The sequence below is a fragment of the Brassica rapa genome, chromosome A09 (genome assembly GCF_000309985.2).
Source record: "Brassica rapa cultivar Chiifu-401-42 chromosome A09, CAAS_Brap_v3.01, whole genome shotgun sequence".
In the NCBI taxonomy this organism is placed as follows: Eukaryota; Viridiplantae; Streptophyta; class Magnoliopsida; order Brassicales; family Brassicaceae; genus Brassica; species Brassica rapa.
In genome coordinates this window covers 36,114,432-36,135,037 of record NC_024803.2, presented here as the reverse complement: position 1 = coordinate 36,135,037, position 20,606 = coordinate 36,114,432, and the positions used below count along the sequence as shown (strand labels likewise).

The window sequence follows — 20,606 nt, the reverse complement described above, 5'->3', positions numbered from 1 at the left end:
AATTGAAATATGATTATGTGTATAAATAATTATGTTTTATATTGAAAATATGTAAAATTAAATATATTTTTAGTTTGTATGCATAAATTTAAAATGACAACCAAAATAAAACGAATGGACCATTATAGTATATAGGTTGACGTGTGATTAACGGCTTTTTAGTCTTCTACCATTACCATGATGCCAAAACCGAAGTCCTCATCGCATTTAGTCTTAAAAACCTTTTATAGTGGGGGTGTGCATGGATCCATTATGTGGAAATATTTAGATATTTAATGTTTAAATTAACTGTCACGCGTGATTGGAATGACTTATAAAGTTATAATACCATATGATCCGACCAAACTAGTACCAAAAATGATTTAAATTTAGTATTCTGAAAACCGAATACAAATTTGTGTTTGGGCGATTGATACCATTTATTCATTTAACAATTCAGTCGCTCTAGCTAGTTTGACCCTATTGAAAGCTAATTTCGCAGAAATTAACATTCATATTCGTAGACTTTTCAAAGCATATATAGATTTGGGAAATTTTATTAATGGTACTTCATCCATTGACTGGCTTGAACCCCCATATTCGCACTATAAAACAGAGAGAAAGAGTAGAGGGACAATGCACACGTGACATGTTGTTTTCTAAGTAAATCTCAAGAAATAGATACGTAAGACAGGTGAAAGCTTTGCTATACGGTTACAACATATCACCTGCAATTTCAACAGAGAATTGTTCATAACCAGAAAAGCCAGAAACAAACGTAGTTTATATAAAAATTCAGAAAGCATATAAAAGGACTAATCATAAGCTAAACTTGAATCTTGCAAGTCTTGCAGTTTTTTTTGGGTTATAGTTTTGTTTACTTAATTTATTTCCATTTATTTAACTAAATTTGTTAGTTAGCAAGATTTTGGTTTATTTCAATTAAAATTTTATGTTAACTAAATCAGTTCAGAATTTAATGGTTAAATCTGTTTTCAGTAACCAGTTCGGTTAAGTAGAATTTAATAAATTTGTGACCAAATAATTAATAAATTTGGTGATCGGTATTAAATATGTCGCCAACGTAAAATAAATCTATCAAATTGTAAATAAATTTGTGGTCAAAAGATAAACAAATCTATCAAATCCATATTAAATCTGTCAAAATAAAGTAAATCCATGGTCAAAAGATAATAAATCAGTCAAACCGCAAATAAATCTGTCAAAAATAGGTAAATCAGTAGCAAAGAAAAAAACAAATCTATCAAATTCTATATAAATCTGTCAAAATTAAGTAAATTTGTGGTCAAGGAAACTAAATCTTATTAAATCTGTAAAAATTTAATAAATCTGTGACCAAACGTGACAAATTTATTAGAATAAATATGTAGAAATTTAGTTAAGTCTATATAATTTAAGATAAATCTGTCACCGAAGAAAAATAAATATAAGTTTGTGGTTACATAAAACGTGGAAAAATAAGTCTCTGAGTAATGACATTTTCGTAATTTTTATTTTTGATAACAAAGGACTTAGGGGTAAAACAGGTATGAAAAATAAATTAATAATTAAAATAAAATTAGAGTCATTTCAGTAATTAACTAATGAATTAGGGTTAAACTAGTTTTTTTCCCTTTATTAGTTCCACAATGGTACGGTTCAAAGTATAACATAAAAATCATATCTTAACGTTTATTTCATGAAAATGTCTGAATCAAGGATATTATCCTCATGGACTTCATCACCAATGTTGCTGATTCTTCTCAGCCTTCTAATGGCTTCCTTTTTCGACACCACGTGTATAATCATCTTTTAACCTTATGTAACACCCATTAATCATATCGTATGACCATATTGATATTACATTATTTGATGCAATTCTATTACTAATGATATATATAGCTGCACAAATCGGAGTATGCTATGGAAGGTTAGGCAATCCCCGGCCAAGTCCATCAGACGTTGTGGCTCTTTACAAGCACCGCAACATCCAGAGGATGCGGATTTACGACCCCGACCATGACACTCTCAACGCTCTCCGCAACTCCAACATCGAGCTCATCCTCGACGTTCCCAAAGCAGACCTCGAACGCATCGCCTCCAGCCAAGCCGAGGCCGACACGTGGATCCGCAACAACGTCAAGAACTACGAGGGTGTCAGATTCAGGTACATCACGGTCGGAAACGAGGTGGAACCCTCGGAGCCAGCTGCGAGGGCTCTCTTCCAGGCCATGAAAAACATCGATAACGCGGTTTCTAGAGCAGGCCTTGGGATCAAGGTGTCGACGGCTATAGACATGGGAGCCACCATGGACACGTACCCTCCGTCGCACGGAAGATTCAGAGACGACTATATCAACTTTCTCCAACCGGTGATAGGTTTCTTGGTAAGCAAGCAATCTCCTCTGCTCTTGAATAGCTACCCTTACTTCAGCTACAAGGATGACATGAAAGACATCCCTCTAGAGTACGCTCTGTTCAAACCGACCCCTCCAGTCATTGACGGGCAGTACTCTTACCATAACCTCTTCGACGCCCAACTTGACGCGGTCTACGCAGCATTGGAGAAATCAGGGGGAGGATCGTTGGAAGTCGTGGTGTCTGAGAGCGGTTGGCCGACGCAGGGAGGAGCAGGGACTAGTGTGGAGAATGCAATGACTTATGTTAATAATTTGATACAACATGTGAAAAGTGGAACTCCGAGAAAGCCAGGGAAAGCTATAGAGGCTTATATATTCGCTATGTTTGATGAGAATCAGAAGGGTCCCCTTGAGCTTGAGAAGTTCTGGGGGATGTTTCTTCCTAATCAACAGCCTAAGTATAATGTTAATTTCAACTAATAAAATAAGAGTAATAGTAATAATAATTCAAAATAATATCCTTATAGAAGTAAGGGCAAGCGATGCAATAAAATGCTATTCCAGAACTGAAATCGACCCCAAAAGAACTTTATGTGGCTACAAGGATAAATGAATGTTGATTATATCATTAGTAGGGAAAATTCCATAAAATATCTCAACTAAATTTATATACCACTTCACTAAATGGCTGATAATACATATATCATTCTAGCTTATTAGTAAGTGACCACACATACATATTATATATAATTTTTTATGCAATAACAAACATTCCATGATAAATGGTTTTTGATTCACCTATTGGCTTCAATCTGGTTCATTCTCTCTACAATAAGATGAAAATGTAACAAAATACCAATATACTTATATTTTTGAGATTCACTAGCACTGATCGCGTTTTAAGGATGGAAACTATCTTTGCTAATGGATATGAAAACAAAACTAAGTTCTGTATGTGTGATTCTTGAAGGAAGAGATAAAACGAGGAGCCGTTTAAAAGATTCTTCATGTTGCAGAGATTTATTTGTACCAACCAGCAAGAAAATGCCGAAGCAGGAAACAGAAGGCGCAAGCTAGTGCCTGCAACATAAACGCAAAAACCAATTTTGTAATCTCTCTCTCACAAGTAACAACAAGCCAACTTGTACTGTGAGTGGGCATTAAGAAGCTTACCTGGAAAACAAGAAGATGAATACACAGAGACTTTTCTGACTTCCTACCAAAAATCCTCAAGTAGACGTTGACGAGCGTCCCATCTCTTGTTCCCGTTAGTAATCCCGTAGCAGGATCAAACCTGGTTCAAAAAAGAGAGAGAGAGGACGAGTCATGTACTCACGTGTTGTCGGCTCTGCGTTTCTATAACAGGGGGAAAATAATAAGCTTACTTGGGGAGACGATGCCGTGGACATTTCACAATGCCAGCAAGCTAAAGAGTTACACAAATAGCTAGTTAGATGCTTAATAAGAAACTTGAGAAGTTAAAGAAAGTGTGAGAAAGGAGATCAAACCTGAGGAAGCGACAACAGAAAGTTCAACACTTGAGGAAGGAAAAAGATTAGGAGGGTTTCACTGCAATGGAGAAGTTTCAGAAGATGGAGTTAGTTAGTTAGTTAGTTGCAAGCTTCACACTTTAATTAGATACAAAACCGCAAATGATGAAACTGAGTAGACACCTGAAGTGACCCAGAATGCCAACAACTGCCATAGTCATTCCAGCAAAGACTGTGTAAGTGTCTCCAACAAAAACTGCAGAAGGGTACCTAAACAACATGAATGTGGTTAGAGTAAGCATTAACTTTTTAAGTATTCCAGAGAAAAGACTTGAAAGTAATACCAGTTGAAAGCAAGCATAGCCAAGGATGTTGCCATCAATGGCTGAGTAAGATATATAGAGAAGGCATGAGCTTGACGAAGCTCAGAATCCACGGATGCTCCGATTTGCATAACGTTATGTATCAAGATCTACAAGTAACTGAGACATCATTATCTTCACTTAAGAGAAAGCGAATAATGAAGAATCTTGACTGCAGAACTTACAGCAGCTGCAATAACTACGGTTTGTCCAATCTCAAGGCCATTCAGACCAGCGTGAATGTTTATAGAATTAGTGCAAAAGACAGCCAGTAGCGCCATATATAACTTATATATCCGTCCTGCCACAATAACAATACAATTAAGCAAAATCACTTTGAATATTAGTTTCTGCACAATATAATACTAAGTATATAAAAAGGAAGAATTGTACCTAGATCAAGTATCTCCAAGCCAACATAAGAAACAAGAGGTTTAGGTATAACGATAGTTGTATGTCCAGCGTAAGCCATCAGGAGTGGAAGGGTTGCAAAAGATGGCAGGAGAAGCTTCCTGCAAATTTTGACAAAAACTAATATCTGAAACAAAAGTTCACATATGAACTTAATCAAACAAAATAAAGAAGTGCACCTACACTCTCCAAGGCACATCAAGGACGTCATCTACAAACCCAAGCAATATCATGAAGCAAATAGACGCTAGTGCTGCATTGTACTCCACAAGCCACTGCAACATAGAGTCATTAAGCCAGATTGTTAAATAAAGTACTAAATGAGCCAAGAGTTACTAACTTCATACGTCTAACAACAAAATATTACATTTTACATGAGCTTTGCTTAATCACTGACGCACAGCTAAAAGAAATTAAAAAGCAAGCTTGTAGCTTATGTGAACAAGCACACTTACCAAGGAATCTTCAGTGAAGTTAAAGAACTGGAATATTATCGCCACAATCAAGAAGACAATACCCACAACGATTCCCAATGACTCAGGCCTACAAAAAGATGGACACAGAGTAACAAATGGTGATCAAATCAATCATTATCTTCGATACAACATCTATTTCAAACCCAAACAAAATCAAATCTAAAGAGACATCCACTTCAAGAAAACGATTGAACACTAGTACCAACTAAAGAAGACAAACTTAAAAGACGTAAAGACTTACACTTTAACTTCACCTTGAGGAGTGCCTCTCTTATTGATATCAAACCCAAACATGTTACGCCTCAGAACGTATCTAGCAGCCACCGGAATCAACTTGAGCGTGACGAAGAACCCCACTAAGCTAAGCCCAGCGTTGATGAGGATCGGACGCTTGAGCTCATCATCGACATTGTAGTGGAAACAGAGAAGGTAGAGGTAGAGCGAGCACAGAAGCGAAGAGATCACGAAGATCACGCCCAGCTTCGGCGGTGCTAGACGGAAATTTTCACCGGAAGCGACGGTGGGTTTATGCTCCTTCGTCGCCGGCGGCGGATTCTCTGACTTAGCCACCGAAGAAGTTCTCTTACGAGCAGTCATGGCGGATCCGTTGGCTCCTCCTTCGGCTCTCAGACCTTTCGCTAAAGCTGGACTCGTCGATACGACACCGTATCAAGAGTATAACAAAGTTTTCAATTTCACCCCACAAGAAATCATAATTGTTAAAAACGCCCATAATTTAGTTTTTTTTTAACATTTAAGTCCTAACCAAATAAGCAACGGTTGCTGTCAAAGTCCCTTCTTTTAAAGTTGGTGCTCCTGCTCAAACATCAGCTGAGTAACTCAGAACCCATAAGACACGCACTTAACTCAGAACCCATAAGACACGCACTATGTCAGAAACAACGTAACACAGAAGAGAACCAGTTGGATCAGAAAGGCGATGACTTTGTATTTGAAGTAATATAATCAACATGGTCAAATGTTCTGGATATTACATAGGATAGGTGCCTGCTAACATTCTAATACCCCTCTATTCATCTGTGTCTGTGTATAACCTATAAAGGAAAAAAACTTTTCCGAAATGTACACCAGAGCTCATGTTCAAAACCTGTGAATATCATTCTAAGGTCCTCCCTCATCTTTATGAAAAAAAGCTATTCAAATAATGTTTCCATTTGGGTTGCTTCCAAGCCTGGAGGTGATTGTGGTGGTATGGCTGATGCTTGAGATTCACTGTCAATATCAAGATGGGATTCCAACACCCTCCTCCTACCAGTCATCTGAGATGATTCTCGGCTTATGCTTACGGTTGAAGAGTTGTTCAGAGACATGTGAGCTGAGGTTACCACCGAGCTGAACACACCTGCCTCTCTTAACTCTTGGATTATAACCTGTGACAAAAAAAAAAGATGAATGCAGCATGTGGAAAACCAAGCATTAAGAACAAGGTGGGTTTGTGGTTACTTCTTTACCATGGGGGCATAAATGCGAGTCAGAATCCCCTTCCTAAGGAGTTTCAACTTCAATGTGTCGTCTGTCCACACAACGTGCTCTCTGTACCTGTATATAATGTAGCTTGTTAGAATGCACCATCGGAAAGATGAATCAAGAGTAGTGGATTATTAAAATCGATATACCATTGAAGCATTTCCTCTGAGCTTGCTGTTGAAGCAATGATAAATGCCTACACAAAAATGATGACTGTGACTTGTATGCTTCACAACAGTAAACAAGAAAAAAAGGAATCAATCTCCCACTCACAGCTCTGTCAAACTCCAACATGAAACATCTCTTAACATCCACCTTAGTAGGCTTGCAACCACAACGATCACGTCTTGAAGTAAGATCTGAAAACTTGGGATAAGTGTAGTGCAGAATCGCCGATTCTTCTAGTTTGATCTCTCTGTCAATAATGATGCCACAATTGAAATTAACAGGCTCAGGCAAGTCAATGTCTCATTACGAAGCAAAAAAGCATGCAAAAGAAGTTTCTATTGAATAAACAACTCTAGAATGATAGACCAAGAAGTGGTCTAAGAGCCCAACGAGAGAAGAGCATACTTTGGACTCTTCCTGTAGTTGTGCCATCTATGAGCACCATTGGGACGAAGATGGTTCTGAACACGAGCTGCAGCTTTTCCATTTCCATAGGTTAAGAAATAGTTTGGATTTCCACGAGTGGCTTCTTTATAGTTTCCAAAGTAAACATCCCTCGGAAGATGGTCATAGTTCTTCTTGAACATTGATACCTACAATAGAAATGCGTAACCAATCTTCAGATGGTTACTAAGAAGCAAGTAAATACATAAGATGATAAAGTTCAGTACCTCACTGAAAGGCTCTTTGATATCATCCCTCTCAACGCTGCTCTCCTGAAACAAGGAGACAACGCTGATGAAAATCCAGAATCAAGAAGAATTAGATTCAGTATAAAGATGAAAAATCCTCCACTCCGTAAGACTCACATAGTTTGGAAAGATAACTGCGTCAACGTCTGCAGAGATATTTCCAAGCAATTTCCTTAAAGAATACTCATAGGAGGTTCCAGAAGGATAAATAAGCTCGTCGGTGTCAAGATGAATTATCCACTCCATACCAGAATCCTAAATACACACAGCATAACATATATAGTATTACCACATGGCGTAATTCAACTATATGGAAAAAATGTAATAGATACCTGAGCCATTTTGATTGCCATCTCCATGTTCAAAGACTGTTTCACGAATAATTCATAGTTACAAGGTTTGTAAAAGAAGCTCGCCAACCAAGTCTCATTCCATATCCGGCTGTAAACCAAAAGGAAACGAAATAAGGTAAAGAAGAGAGACGCATCAATCACAATGCAGGCACATCATATTCATTACTAATCTTTTCTAACCATAAAAAAAATTGATGCTTATTGATAGATTCTTCACAGCCCCAAGCCAAAAATTCAGAACTTCTCTAAACTCAACTAGGGAGAAACTACTTTTCTACCATTTCACCAAGGAAAAAGAATATATAACCACAAAGGCTCATGTGCACAAAAGAAAAAAGAAAAAAAAACCAGAAAGGCTCACACCATAAGTACCTTTTAGCCTGCTGCTCTTCTAACTCTTTTGTCCTGTGTATAACTTTTACACCCTGCAGAAGAAAAATAGCATTGGTCATAAGAAGACACGAAACAAAAAAAAAAAACTACTGGTTAGAGGAAGAAAACAAATCAACGGATCAAGCTATAGAGCTTACTGGTATGCTCTCCAGAACTCGAGACACGTTTGGAGCTGCAGCCTTCCCTTCAACAAATAGATAAAACGTTGAAACTCCAATAACTTTGTGATAGAACAGCCACGGCAGTGTTTGCTCTAACCCAGCAGAAGTACTTGTTGTAATACATATCTATCATATCAAAATTCTCAAAAAGTCAGAATCTTTAAGCCATTTCATGAACCCCAGATTAGAAAAAATCACAACTTTAAATCAGATCAAAGCAATTCAACACCAAATCAGGAAACCCAGATTGGATCACTAACCTTAGGATTCAGATCCGACTGGTAATCGAAACTCCAATCCCTGAAATAAGGAAACGAAGGCGCACTGCTCTGACCCAGAAGATCAACGCATCCCGAATCAGAATTCGAACGACCACGCAAGGAGCGTTGTTGTTTCTCGTGGGTCGAAGCCATTCCGGGGAACTCGCGATGATCCGTGGTGGACCAGTGGGTAACCGGGTCGTCGAGCCCGCCGCGCCATTGGAGGACGAAGGCGAAACAGGCGAGGGAGAGAGGGAGAAGGGTTACGAGCAGTAGAAGACGCGAGTAAGAGGATGGTGATGATGATGAAGAAGAGGAAGAAGAAGACGAAGTGGGTTTTGAGGAGGAGTAGAACAGACCCGCCATGTGAGAAGGCAAAGAAGAAGGAGATACGACACTATGAATAATCCATAGGGAAGGTATGTATGTATATAGAGGAGATGGTGAGGAGGGAGAGGAAGAAGTTGAAACTGAAAAAGAGTTTGAAACGAGAAAAATTGGAGACGAAGCCGTTTTGACAGTTGGCCTTTCTCCTTTTTTTTCTTCCTATATTATCATTTAAAAATTAAAAAATATATATATATTGACAAAAGGAAAATACAAATTAATATCATATTCACATCCAAAAACGAATTAATATGATATTTTAGCGTGTTTTATTTTCTTATAAATTACTATATATCAGAATGAAACTCAAATTAATTAAAATTATATAAAAATTTAGAGAAAAATACCAAAATAGCACTAAATCAAGTTTTTGTTCCTAAACTAGCACTCAAGGTCAAAAATCACAAAAATAGTACTCAATTGATGGGGTTTAGGGTTTAGAATTTAGGGTTTAGAGTTTAGGTTTTAGGGTTTAGAGTTGAGAAGTGAAGTTTTGGGGATAAGATTTCAAATTTTGAAAAATAAAAAAATTTAATTTTTTCAAAAAATAAAATGCTATTTTGGTCATTTTAGTTTTTGAGTGCTATTTTTGTGATAGAAACTTAGAAATGTGCTATTTTGGAGATTTGCCCAAAAATTTATGTTTTTTCTATTTTAAATATTTACGAATGTACGACAAAAAAATACATAAAATATTGTTTAAAATTATATAAATGAAAAAACACAGAAAACATATATTTAATTAATCATAATTTTTTTATGAGATTTAATATTTTAGTTGGTTAAGTTAATATTGTAAAACCAAAATTGATTTCAGTAAATTTCAGATTACATATGTCAAACTATTGCAAAATCTACTTAGGAAAATAGGGCGGTATACTAATGAATCTGCTAAATCCATACTGCTAAAATCCAAAATACTTAAATGCCCGTAGAATTTTTTGGTAAACAATAAATTAGATTTCTACATTACCCTTTTTATGCGTTGCTGAGTTAGTAAAAAAAATGTAATTGCTGAGATGATGATGGTGAGAAACCGCAATAAATTATGGTTTTAACTTTTATCAAAACCAAAGAAACAGCATTAAATTATAGTGCAAACTGACGAATTAACTAGTCTGGTCATGGGTAACGTAAACTAATTAAAGTTATACTAATCTAGGAGAATGGATAACTAAAGTTTCTGCCAAACTCTACTACACAGATATTAACGATTTCTGCCAACCCTCTATATATCTATACTATATTAAAAGGGATATATGAGCTCCATTAAGCCTATCCACCTCAGCATAAAAAATTATCCAATTAAAACATAAGTAATTGACACATCAGATGACACATCCTATTTTCTTCAATCGACGACCTTTCTTCCAAAAAGTTATTGTTTCCCTTTCGTATTCCCTTCTGAACCCTTCTTCCAACTTCAATTATATCCCAGCTCCAATCAATCGATTCCTCGCCTGCCTCATCTTCATCCTCCAATGGCAAGGGTTGATTGCTCGAACCTAGCTCGAAGCTCTTCCCCTTCTTTTCCTTACTACCGTGATTGGAACTTCGGTGTTGATTCCAATCTAAAGCCTAAGGTAATGTAAAGTCCTCTGTTTTCAAGTGTTTCGAGAATGAGTTTTTTGCCAAGAGATTGTTGATTTGATCAGATCTGTCTTTGGGGGTTTTGTAAAGTTCTCCCCTTTATGATTCGGGCATTGCTATGTGTACCTCAAGTATTGTAATCAAAGAGATTGTTGATTTGAATTGATTTGATCAGATCTGTCTCTGGGATTTGTAAAGTTGGTAACTTTATGATTTGGGCAATTTACAGATATGTATCACGACTAGCACATCAGCTGGATTGGATCAGATTCTACCGTGGATGTTCTACCATAAGGTTCTTGGCGTATCCACGTTTTTTCTTTTTGTATAAGGGAAAGCTGCTACGCCCACCATTTCTAAAGTTCTCGAGTCTATTCCTGTGAGTTCTAGCTTCTTAGACTCTTAGTCCTCTAGGTGTTTGTTGACTAAGATAATTATATGCCCGGATTTTTAAAATTAAGATTACTCCATTATCACTGAATAAAGCTAAAACGAGTGAAAAACTATGCATCTAAAGGTAAAAATAAATTAATGACAATCCTAATTTTTCTTGGTTCTCTTAAACTGAAACGCTTCATCTATTCCTTTTCCTCCTGCGAAAATTTTTGTTTTTTGGTATCATACATTTTAACTTACAAAATTGCTTCCTTTTTGTCTTTTAGTAGGCTTAGAAGAAGCATAAAAATGATGGTGTAAAACCGAAGAGACCATAAAAAAAGGAGGAGGAAGATAGAAAAAAGACATGGAGAAGTCAAAGAAAGGATAAAAGGTAAAAGTGATTCCTTTGTTTATTGCTGTGTTTTTCTACCGTTAGATATCCACTCCTTATCATCACAGTTTATGCAGTCTATAGTGCATGGAGTTAAGTTAGATGATGTTGCTCGGTTACTGAATCGTGCTCGCAACTACTCAGCTGTGTGCTTACATGGCTTATATCAGCCGAGAATATAAGAAAAGGTAATACGTTTTATTTCTTCTTTGAAGTGCATGTCTCTCTATCTTTATTAGTTAAGTAGATACTCATAAGCAAGAAAAACGTATATTGAGTTTTCTGGTCCTTCCAGAAAAGTATGGAGAATGAGATGTTAGGTGAAGCTTTTAAGAAGCTTCAGAACCCATATGAGATAGTGATTGTGGTTCATCATTTGTATCGGCGCATCAAGTTCATCCATCTCTGATCTCCCTAGCTGTTTCTATTGGGGGTAAGTCTTGATATTTGTTTGTTTTTTTCCATTCACAAGAGAATAGTTGAGTTTGCGAAGTGATCCTTTTGATGATTGCACTCAGAAGGACTTAAACAAGCCACTGATTATTGCAGCCAAAACCAACATGGAGGTGTTGTTAGAGGTGGTTGAGGAAGAGGCCAAGCTGGTGGTGGCAAAGCCGCAAAGACAATAAAGGTGGCCTAGCTAAATATTGTCGTGTCTAAAATTGAGATTGAAAAATGGAATAAAAAGTTCTAACATGGTATTAGGAAGAACGTGTAGATAACAAAAACTGAAGGTTTTCTACATTTGTGGATCATCGGGTGAACACGCTCCTGTCTCTAGGAGTATCCGGAGCTAAATCCTTTGTTGCTCAGATTTGTGCAATGATCTTTTTTTGTAATTCAGTGGCTACATGAGAGTTTTTTCTGATTGACTCAGAGTTTAGAGTCTACAACGAGTGTACGGTAGGAGACGGTAATGATGATAGAGCTGAATGATAGCGGTGAATGACTGACTCATCACACGATCGGGAAGAAGTATAAGCTGAAGGCGAACGGTGAAGACGGACCAGTCATTTTCTTATGCAAGGAAGACAGGAATGATTCCATCTCCATCAGTAACTTAACTCTCTTCACACTCAAGATGGTGTGGTTACAGTTCTCTGTTCTCTCGACTCTTGAGTTGTTAGTTATCTAATGGTAAGATATTTTCTCTGTATGTAAACTTGATCGTCCACGAATTAACTCTCATGTATTTTGGTTTCTATTTGTCAGAACAGAGTATGTCGATGATTTTAGCCCATAACAGTTGTCAGTAAATTGACTTGATTTACTTTGGTAAATTATTTACGTGTTAAGTTCATCAACTTGACTCAAGTCATGTACGATCACACTCACCCACCTAGAACAAGAGATTCAACAGGCCAAATCCCAAGAAAAAAAGTCTACATGTCTTTCCGTATAAGTATGTACATATATAATTATTTATTTCACCGAATATCTTAAAGTAACTATTTTGATTACTGATGGTTATATAGTTAGGGCCAGTGTTTTGAAACCCGACCCGGATCCGCGGTTGAACCGGTAAACCCGGTGATCCAGAAAAAATCCGGTTTGAGTTTTGTGAAAAATCCAATATTTAGAAACCTAAAACCCGAAAAAACCCACTAAAACCCGGAACCCGATACCGGTTGAACCACTGGTTAAACCAATAAATAACTTTTACGTCATTTTTTTTAGTTTTTAGATTATGTTTTATATTCTAAGTTTCCAATTAAGAAGTTTGACAAAAAAAAAAGTTAGGCATTTCGTTTTCAGTTTTATATATGTGATTTTTAGATTTTGGTGAAAACTTCACTATGCCACTTGAAGAAAATGAAGTGAACAAGGGTAGAGAGAACTAAAATTAGTTGATGTGATTTGGTGTTAGTTTATTTCTACTATTGACAATTTATTACAATGATCTTTTACTTTTGGTTTATTTTTAATTTGAAGTTTAATTTATTATTCACATTAGATATTTAAATATTTAAGAATTTTATATCTTGACTTTTTTAGATTCAGAAAATTTTAAATAATCTAAACTATATTTTGATATTTTGTATGTCAAAGAAAAATAAAAATATAAAAATTAAAGTTAAGTATTTTCTAAATACTTTTTAAACATAATATATATATATATATCTAAACTATTATTTTATGTTTTAAAAAACATTTAAAATATATAGTAAACTTTTTTTTTTTCATAGATAATATATTATTATATAATAAAATTAATTCATTTATAAATCCGCGGTTGACCCAATGACCCATCGACCCGGTAAGTCGTCCGGTTCAGTGTCCGGATCGGGTTTAAAAACATTGGTTAGGGCGTATTCATTGGAGTGTCTCTCCTAGGAGGAGATCAACAGCAACGTGGACTACCCATTGGTCCTGGCAATATCAGTTCTGGTACATAACAGTTTCATTTATATGACTGAAAAATCCGTAGATTAAAAAAACTGAAAATTTGTGAACAAATGAGGAAATGCAATGCAAAGCAGCAGAAGTGGTGTTTGATATAGAATACACGAGCTGGCTGAAGGAAAAACAGAGGTTGTTTAATTAAGTGTGGCGACTCAAGAGCACCTGACCAGGAGCGAGCTTAGGATGTTTTTTCTCTCCATATTTTTTTTTGCAGAGATTTATGTCTGCGAAAATGGAGAAAATAGAATGATTCAGAAGATAATCTACAGTTCCATTCAGAGAAATGTCGAAGATCATGGCTGATTTGGTGAATATTGAGTCTTCAGCTAAGTTCTACTACAAACAATTTTTTTTCACAATTTACAACGATAGTTATTCTGATATTTAATTCGGGCTGGATTACAAATCTTTCATTTAGTTTTCAATAACTAATCGCACATTTAATTTTCAGAGCTTTGTGCTAATGTTGATGTGTGTGTGCGTGTTGATCACTTGGACATGACCAACCTACTTTGTGATTGATTTGGATATGCACAAGTTCAATTATATCTTTGAGGGATAGGATCTAGATTCATTTCGTGAATTACCGATATATTACACTTATAACTAACAAACAATGATGGAGATTCCAGATCTTATCCACTACAAAGATCACATAAAGAGAAAATAATCAATCTACTAATCACCGGGTGAGCAAAGAGACAGGCTACGTTAGAATACAATTCTGAAGAAACGAACCACTCCTCATATTATTTATTTTGTATTTCAAAGTCAAAGATATACTTGGACTCACGTCCTTATCTTTTAGTACTGTAGGGTATGAAACTACATGGGAAAAATATGTTTGTTTATATTATGGATTAAGTACGCATATATATGAGCTTTGTCGTAGAGGTTTACGTATTTGTATTAAAGAGGCAAAAGAAAAAAAAACCAATGTCCTTTTTGTAAACCAATGTAACCAGGATTGCTCCGAAAATACATTTGTTCTATAAATTTCGTTAAGCAGTGACAGTAAGAGACGACATAAAGCAAGCAAATTTTAGGTGAACAATTGTTTCTATATATATTTGAAACTATTTAAGAAAAAATTATATTATCAAATTAAATGGCATCTGATATTGCATCTAAAGCTGTTTTTAATTATTCTCAAATCTAACACTACAACATTTTGTAAAGATGCCAAGCATTTATATTCTATAGACGAAGAGACCATCAATCTTGGACAACATCTCCTATGTTCTGGGACACAACCAAACCAAAAACACCACCGAGTAGCACAAAATATAGAACTACAATTTTAAGATGAAATATTAACAATATAATAACACATATCGCATTAAACACTAGAAAAAGAACAAAAAGAAACAAATAAAACACATCCACAATTAGCTTCTTTTTTTTTGGCAACCCACAATTAGCTTATAATCAAATATGTCCACTCTAATTGCTCACCTAAAATATAATATAATTACCAGAAAAATTATCAAACCCATCTGATATAGGTACATACCCAAAAATTACATTATCACTTCCATCTAGATTAATAAATCACACAAACTTCGGAAAAACATCACATAATAAATCTTATAAAAAATAACGGACAAAAATAAAGAAGTCTGTTGTTTATATCCTATTAATGGCTATAAGAGAATGAAAAACAAAGAAATCGACGACAAAGAAACACATAAATACGAACGCTGAACATGGGTCGATCATAAAAAAGATAGTTATGCTTAAAAATATGAAACATAAGAAGATAATCAAATTAATAATCACTGGTAATGAATGTGAAAATAAAGTATATAATTTTTCCTTTTCATAAAAAAATTATAGAATCTGTTTTACAGTTATTATTTATTATTAATAGTTTTTAAAGTTTATAAACACTTCAGATTTAGCATTAAACAAAAGTTGATGTAAACGTTTGAGGCCTTTTTTGCTACTTTTCGAGGATTGTTCTACAATGGATAGCAGTCATCAAAATAAGTGGCATCAACTCATATTGATTCTAAATACCATAAAGAATTTCTAAATACCATAAGGAATTTCTAATACTGTGACTTAGAACTTAATTGTTAATAAAAAGTGCAAGCTCACTGATTTCAAGCAAAAAATATAAATTTTTGAATATCTACTATGTTAGAATAGTGATGTAGTATGTTCTCAGATTTTACACATGTAATATATGGTTCATTTTTATCGCAACCAGATGACTTTACCTATGATTAATAATTTATTTTTCATGATAATCCAATATATAAAATAAGAAATGTTTGGATTATAATTTAGATTTAACTATTCTTTATTCATTTCATATTTACTCATTTTCTATATATTTTTAGATAGTAAAAATGATAAATTGTTAGTTTACTCATTTCTAATTCAATATATGGTTTATACTTTATAATGTGCATTATATATATTAAATATATTTATATTACGACAAAAAATACATTTACATTTGTCTAACCCCGGGCGTAGCCCGGGCAAAATCTCTAGTTTTGCTAATTACAATTTATAAAGCATGAGAATCAATAAATTCAAAATCTTAGATTTTTAAAAAAATATTGTAATATGATCTAGTTATTATTATATAATTAAATTTTAGGTTTTACAAAGTTAATATGAACTTGTCCATTGCTTTTAATATGTAACTCGCTTCTTGAGCAAATATCCGGCAAGTCCAACCTCGATTTTATGTTGTCTTTTGTCTTCCCTGGGACATTCAATATTGTATTCATGATGTTCTCAAAGAAATTCTTCTCTATATGCATCAAATCGAGGTTGTGGCGCAGAAGAAGATCCTTCCAATATGGCAACTCCCAAAATATACTCTTCTTGTGCCAGTTGTGATGAACACCGTAAGAATCAGGCATATTACGAGGGACATGCCAATTACCACCCCAACGAACTGTTTCGTTAGCTCCGTAGTAGTCGATTTGTGCTTCAATTTGTTCTCCAGTTAGATATGGTGGAGAAGTGTCTCTCACAACCCTTTTGTGCCTAAACAAATTCTTGTTTCTTCGGTAAGGATGGCCAATGGGAAGAAATCGACGATGACAATCAAACCAACTTGTCTTCCTACCATTCTTCAGTTGAAACGCATCTGTCGTTCCATTACAATATGGACAAGCTAATCTCCCATGTGTAGTCCATCCAGACAACATCCCATATGCAGGAAAGTCACTTATGGTCCACAAAAGCATAGCTCGCATCGTAAAATTCGTCTTCGTTGAACAGTCATACGTCCTCACCCCTGTTGACCACAAATCCTTCAACTCTTTTATCAGTGGTTGTAGGAAAACATCCAGGGACCTTTTTGGATGGTTCGGACCAGGTATCAATATCGTCAAGAATAGCAACTCCCGTTGCATGCACATCTCCGGTGGCAGGTTGTATGGCGTAAGAAAGACTGGCCACAATGAATATTGTCTCCCTGATATTCCGAACGGACTAAATCCATCTGTGCATAATCCGAGATACACATTCCGGCTATTGCTAGCAAAATCCGGATGTACTTTGTTGAAATGTTTCCAGGCTCTTGCATCTGATGGATGAGTCATCTCACCATCCGTCTGAGTATGCTCGGCATGCCATCTCATCTTTGCAGCAGTCTGCTCTGATTGATACAATCTTTTCAATCTGTCTGTAATTGGTAGGTACCACATCCTTTGGTACGGTACCCTATTACGTCCCCGTCCTTGCGGCTTGAATCGTGGCTTCTTGCAGAATCGACATACTTCTAGCTTCTCATCATCTCCCCAATAGATCATGCAGTTGTCGATGCAGACATCTATCATCTCCGAAGGCAACCCAAGACTATAAACTAATTTCTGAATCTCATAATAAGAATCAGCAGACACATTGTCTTCCGGCAAATACTCTTTAAACAAGTCCGCCCATTCGTTCATGCAACTTTCAGGTAGATTGTGATCAGTTTTAATATTCATCATTCTAGCAGCCAACGACAATTTAGAGAGACCTTCTCTACAACCACTGTAAAGTGGTTGATTCGCCGCGTTTAACATTCCGTAAAACTTTTTTGCATCTATATTAGGTTCTTCATCTTCATCATGAGCTACGAATGCATCAGCTACCATATCATGAACCCTATCATAATCTACCATCTCTTCCTGATGGTAACTATGTTCATTATGCAAATGATGATTAACCGTTCTTCCTGAAAATTGCTATTACTACTACTAACTTCATTCTGATCATAATTATAACCTTCTCCATGTTGAAACCAAATATAGTAATTTGGCGTGAAACCTCTATTTATTAAATGCTTCCAAACATTTTCACGGTTTGCCAATTTCGAATTGTTGCATTTCTGACAAGGACATAACATCTTACCACTTTCTTGGGCGAGCGGTGTTGAATCTGCTTGGTGCATAAATGTCTCCAGCCCCGCAAGGTATTCTTTCTTCACTCTCCCGTTAGCATCTCTATGCATATACATCAAATTCCGCAACTCGTAAATAGTCCCAGAGCCAGCCATTTTTTTTTCTTTCACGTTTTTTGTTGTTGGTGTGTTTAAAATGATGTTCCAACATCCATATTTATAAAAAAATTCGAATCTGGTAGTTGTAATTTTACTATGAAATTACGACGAAAATTAATTGTATGGCAAAAAAAAAAACGTGAGCCACCTACCAAGTTGGTGGATTCAAAATTTCCTCGTTAAGTACACGTAAAATATTTCGTCGTAAAGCACTCGCGAAATTTACGTGGCTTTTACGAGGAAAAACTATTTCCTCGTAAAAGCCACGTCAATTTACATCGTCTTTACGACGAATATTTTTTGTCGTTAACTTACGACGAAATAACGATGCTTTTCTTTCTCAACGTACTTTCCTCGCAAAATCAACGTTTTTTTACGAGGATTATTTTTCCTCGTTAAACTTCATTGTTAAAGTTACGTTTTCTTGTAGTGGTTTGACTATTTTATGTGTACAACAAAAAAGCCTCAATTAATTAAATGGCATCAATGGATCTTCTCATGCCAATATGAGCTCCAAGAAGTGGCCCAATGTTCCCATCCAAAACCGATTTAAGGTCCAAAATCTCTAAACCGGTTTTCAAATCAACCACCATCTTCTGACCTTTAGAGACATATCTCCTGGTTTCTTCTACTCTCCATGGCTCCACAATGTTCTTGCCGTTGATTTTATACACATCTGAAACCTTCTGTTCTTTAGCTATCACAAGCAGCTTTGCCTTTAACCGGTTTAGAGCTTTGATCCTATTAGCAAACCGGTTTCTTTCTCCTGCATCAAAACATATCTTATATCATAATCTTGCACAAAATGCAGTAAACCAAAGTGTTACACAACTCAAGAATACCTGAAGATTCTACAGTTATGCCACTCGGAAGATGTTGAATACGAACCATCTGCTCAGCTAGTTTATTATTCTCTTTTGCAGGATACGTTACAACCAAATCCTCATCCTTCACTTCAAAATCAGGAGAAGCTCTCAAGAACAGCGGTATGATCTCTACAGACGCTGAAGAAACCTATCACAAAGAAAACATCTTCTTAGCTCTTTAACAAATGGAGAGTTGATTCATCATGAGAAGCATAATATATATACCTCACTGGTTGTAGAACTTGTGATAAGACGGTGCACGCCTCTCTCACCTAAGAGATAGCCATAAGCAAACTCGAATTCAAACTCTATTGTGGCTGAACTCACGCCATTTCTATTCCTCAAGGTCTCAGCCACTCTTGCGTTTTGGCCTAGCTTCTCTGCCCACTTGATGTACATGCTTACAATTTGTTCTGTCCACATCTGCAAATCATCAAAAAAATGTTATAAGAACATATAGAAAGTAAAGACAGGAAGGTTCTTGAGAATGTTGAAACTGACCTGAGATTTTGTGTCATGAGCTCCAGATTTGATAACCATACACGCTCCTTCAGAGTCATACTGATCACTAAGAAGCTTAGACATCTCATAGTGATGCAAGGATCTGCTCACATCGAGGGATGAATCATAAGCTTGCTCAAAAAGACTGTAGTCTATAGCATCCATCTCATCTAACTGTATAATTAGCTTAGCTTCTTCGGCCTAATCAACAAAAACACACTCAAAACTAAACGTCTTGCAAATGAAGAAGAGTTGTTTGAAGTAAAACCAAAAAGAACCTTGTACTTGAGGTCTTTGAGAGTATCAACTGCTTTGGCACGAGCAGCTAACTTAAGAAAAATCTCGTCGGATTTGGTTGGATCATCCCATAAGTCACAGTAACGCAATGTCTCTTCTTGCTTAATCCATTGCTCTTCTTCTAGCTCAAGAGCATCAGGTGCTAACATCTCCGCCTTGAGAACAACATCTTTGATCTTCTTCTTTAGTGAGAACAGTCCTGAGACCAAATTTTAAAACAAGATTTTTACACAAATACCAAAGCAAAATTCACAAAAAAAAAAATACACTTTTCAAAAGCTTAAAGCTCCCAACTTTATATGAAGACTCATCAGCTTCAGGTCAATGACACTATATTTAGATGAAGAGGAGAGATACCCAATTGCTTATAGACAGTGTCCATGTCATCCATGGAATGAGAGGACCGAACAGAGAAGATAAGAACTCGAGATGATGATGCTGCTCTCTTTTCCAAGTTTCTTGAAAAGCGCCGCCATGAACAGCCTCCGCCTATAAACTTTGCCGCCATTTTTGTTCGCCGGAGCTCCGACAAAAGTTATCAAATGGGGTTTAAGCTCAGTTCTTGTCCGCGTGATGGGTCTCCCCAACCTTATCGTCTCTGTTTTAAAGTTTGAGTCTTTAACGTATTCCACGTATAAGAAAAGACAATTAATTAAACGAGTCCATTACAAAACATAAAAGATATAGTTTGAA

General features: G+C 35.9%; 4 protein-coding genes and 1 long non-coding RNA gene across 13 annotated transcripts; 2 read left to right on the top strand and 3 right to left on the bottom strand.

The window, feature by feature from the left end:
- The first annotated feature begins 244 nt into the window (after positions 1–244).
- Positions 245–3,422, top strand: LOC103841634 (glucan endo-1,3-beta-glucosidase, acidic isoform). The gene is made up of 2 exons (XM_009118183.3): positions 245–1,778; positions 1,882–3,422. The coding sequence occupies exons 1-2, from the start codon at positions 1,679–1,681 to the stop codon at positions 2,817–2,819; spliced, it is 1,038 nt and encodes a 345-aa protein (XP_009116431.1). The 5' UTR covers positions 245–1,678; the 3' UTR covers positions 2,820–3,422.
- On the bottom strand, positions 3,109–5,746 carry LOC103841628 (UDP-N-acetylglucosamine--dolichyl-phosphate N-acetylglucosaminephosphotransferase). Its single transcript, XM_009118180.2, has 11 exons — positions 5,320–5,746; positions 5,058–5,145; positions 4,786–4,877; positions 4,585–4,703; positions 4,377–4,492; positions 4,174–4,301; positions 4,013–4,099; positions 3,848–3,908; positions 3,725–3,765; positions 3,513–3,633; positions 3,109–3,419 (listed from the first exon to the last, which is right to left on the bottom strand). Exons 1-11 carry the CDS (start codon positions 5,673–5,675, stop codon positions 3,360–3,362), a joined length of 1,269 nt encoding a protein of 422 aa, XP_009116428.1. The 5' UTR covers positions 5,676–5,746; the 3' UTR covers positions 3,109–3,359.
- Positions 5,747–6,002: 256 nt separating this feature from the next.
- LOC103841627 (glycosyltransferase-like At3g57200) lies at positions 6,003–9,275 on the bottom strand. Its single transcript, XM_009118179.3, has 11 exons — positions 8,594–9,275; positions 8,310–8,459; positions 8,152–8,204; positions 7,759–7,867; positions 7,544–7,681; positions 7,406–7,450; positions 7,140–7,327; positions 6,840–6,981; positions 6,716–6,762; positions 6,551–6,638; positions 6,003–6,469 (listed from the first exon to the last, which is right to left on the bottom strand). The coding sequence occupies exons 1-11, from the start codon at positions 8,957–8,959 to the stop codon at positions 6,233–6,235; spliced, it is 1,563 nt and encodes a 520-aa protein (XP_009116427.1). The 5' UTR covers positions 8,960–9,275; the 3' UTR covers positions 6,003–6,232.
- A 262-nt stretch (positions 9,276–9,537) lies between these two features.
- LOC103841626 lies at positions 9,538–15,343 on the top strand. 8 transcript variants are annotated; one of them, XR_004451456.1, is made up of 4 exons: positions 9,538–10,563; positions 10,800–10,949; positions 11,233–11,339; positions 11,417–15,343. It is a non-coding gene; the product is annotated as an uncharacterized LOC103841626 (long non-coding RNA). The 8 variants fall into 8 exon arrangements; XR_004451455.1 differs by having other exon boundaries at positions 10,800–11,339; XR_004451457.1 differs by having other exon boundaries at positions 10,800–11,772; positions 11,889–15,343.
- Positions 15,344–15,898: 555 nt separating this feature from the next.
- On the bottom strand, positions 15,899–20,562 carry LOC103841625 (peptide chain release factor PrfB3, chloroplastic). Of its 2 annotated transcripts, XM_033280107.1 has the most exons (7): positions 20,271–20,562; positions 19,895–20,112; positions 19,617–19,817; positions 19,341–19,538; positions 19,092–19,263; positions 18,682–19,015; positions 15,899–16,363 (listed from the first exon to the last, which is right to left on the bottom strand). In XM_033280107.1, exons 1-6 carry the CDS (start codon positions 20,419–20,421, stop codon positions 18,723–18,725), a joined length of 1,233 nt encoding a protein of 410 aa, XP_033135998.1. In that variant the 5' UTR covers positions 20,422–20,562; the 3' UTR covers positions 15,899–16,363; positions 18,682–18,722. The 2 variants fall into 2 exon arrangements, with proteins under 2 accessions (XP_033135998.1, XP_009116426.1); XM_009118178.3 differs by lacking the exon at positions 15,899–16,363 and having other exon boundaries at positions 18,590–19,015.
- Positions 20,563–20,606: the final 44 nt, after the last annotated feature.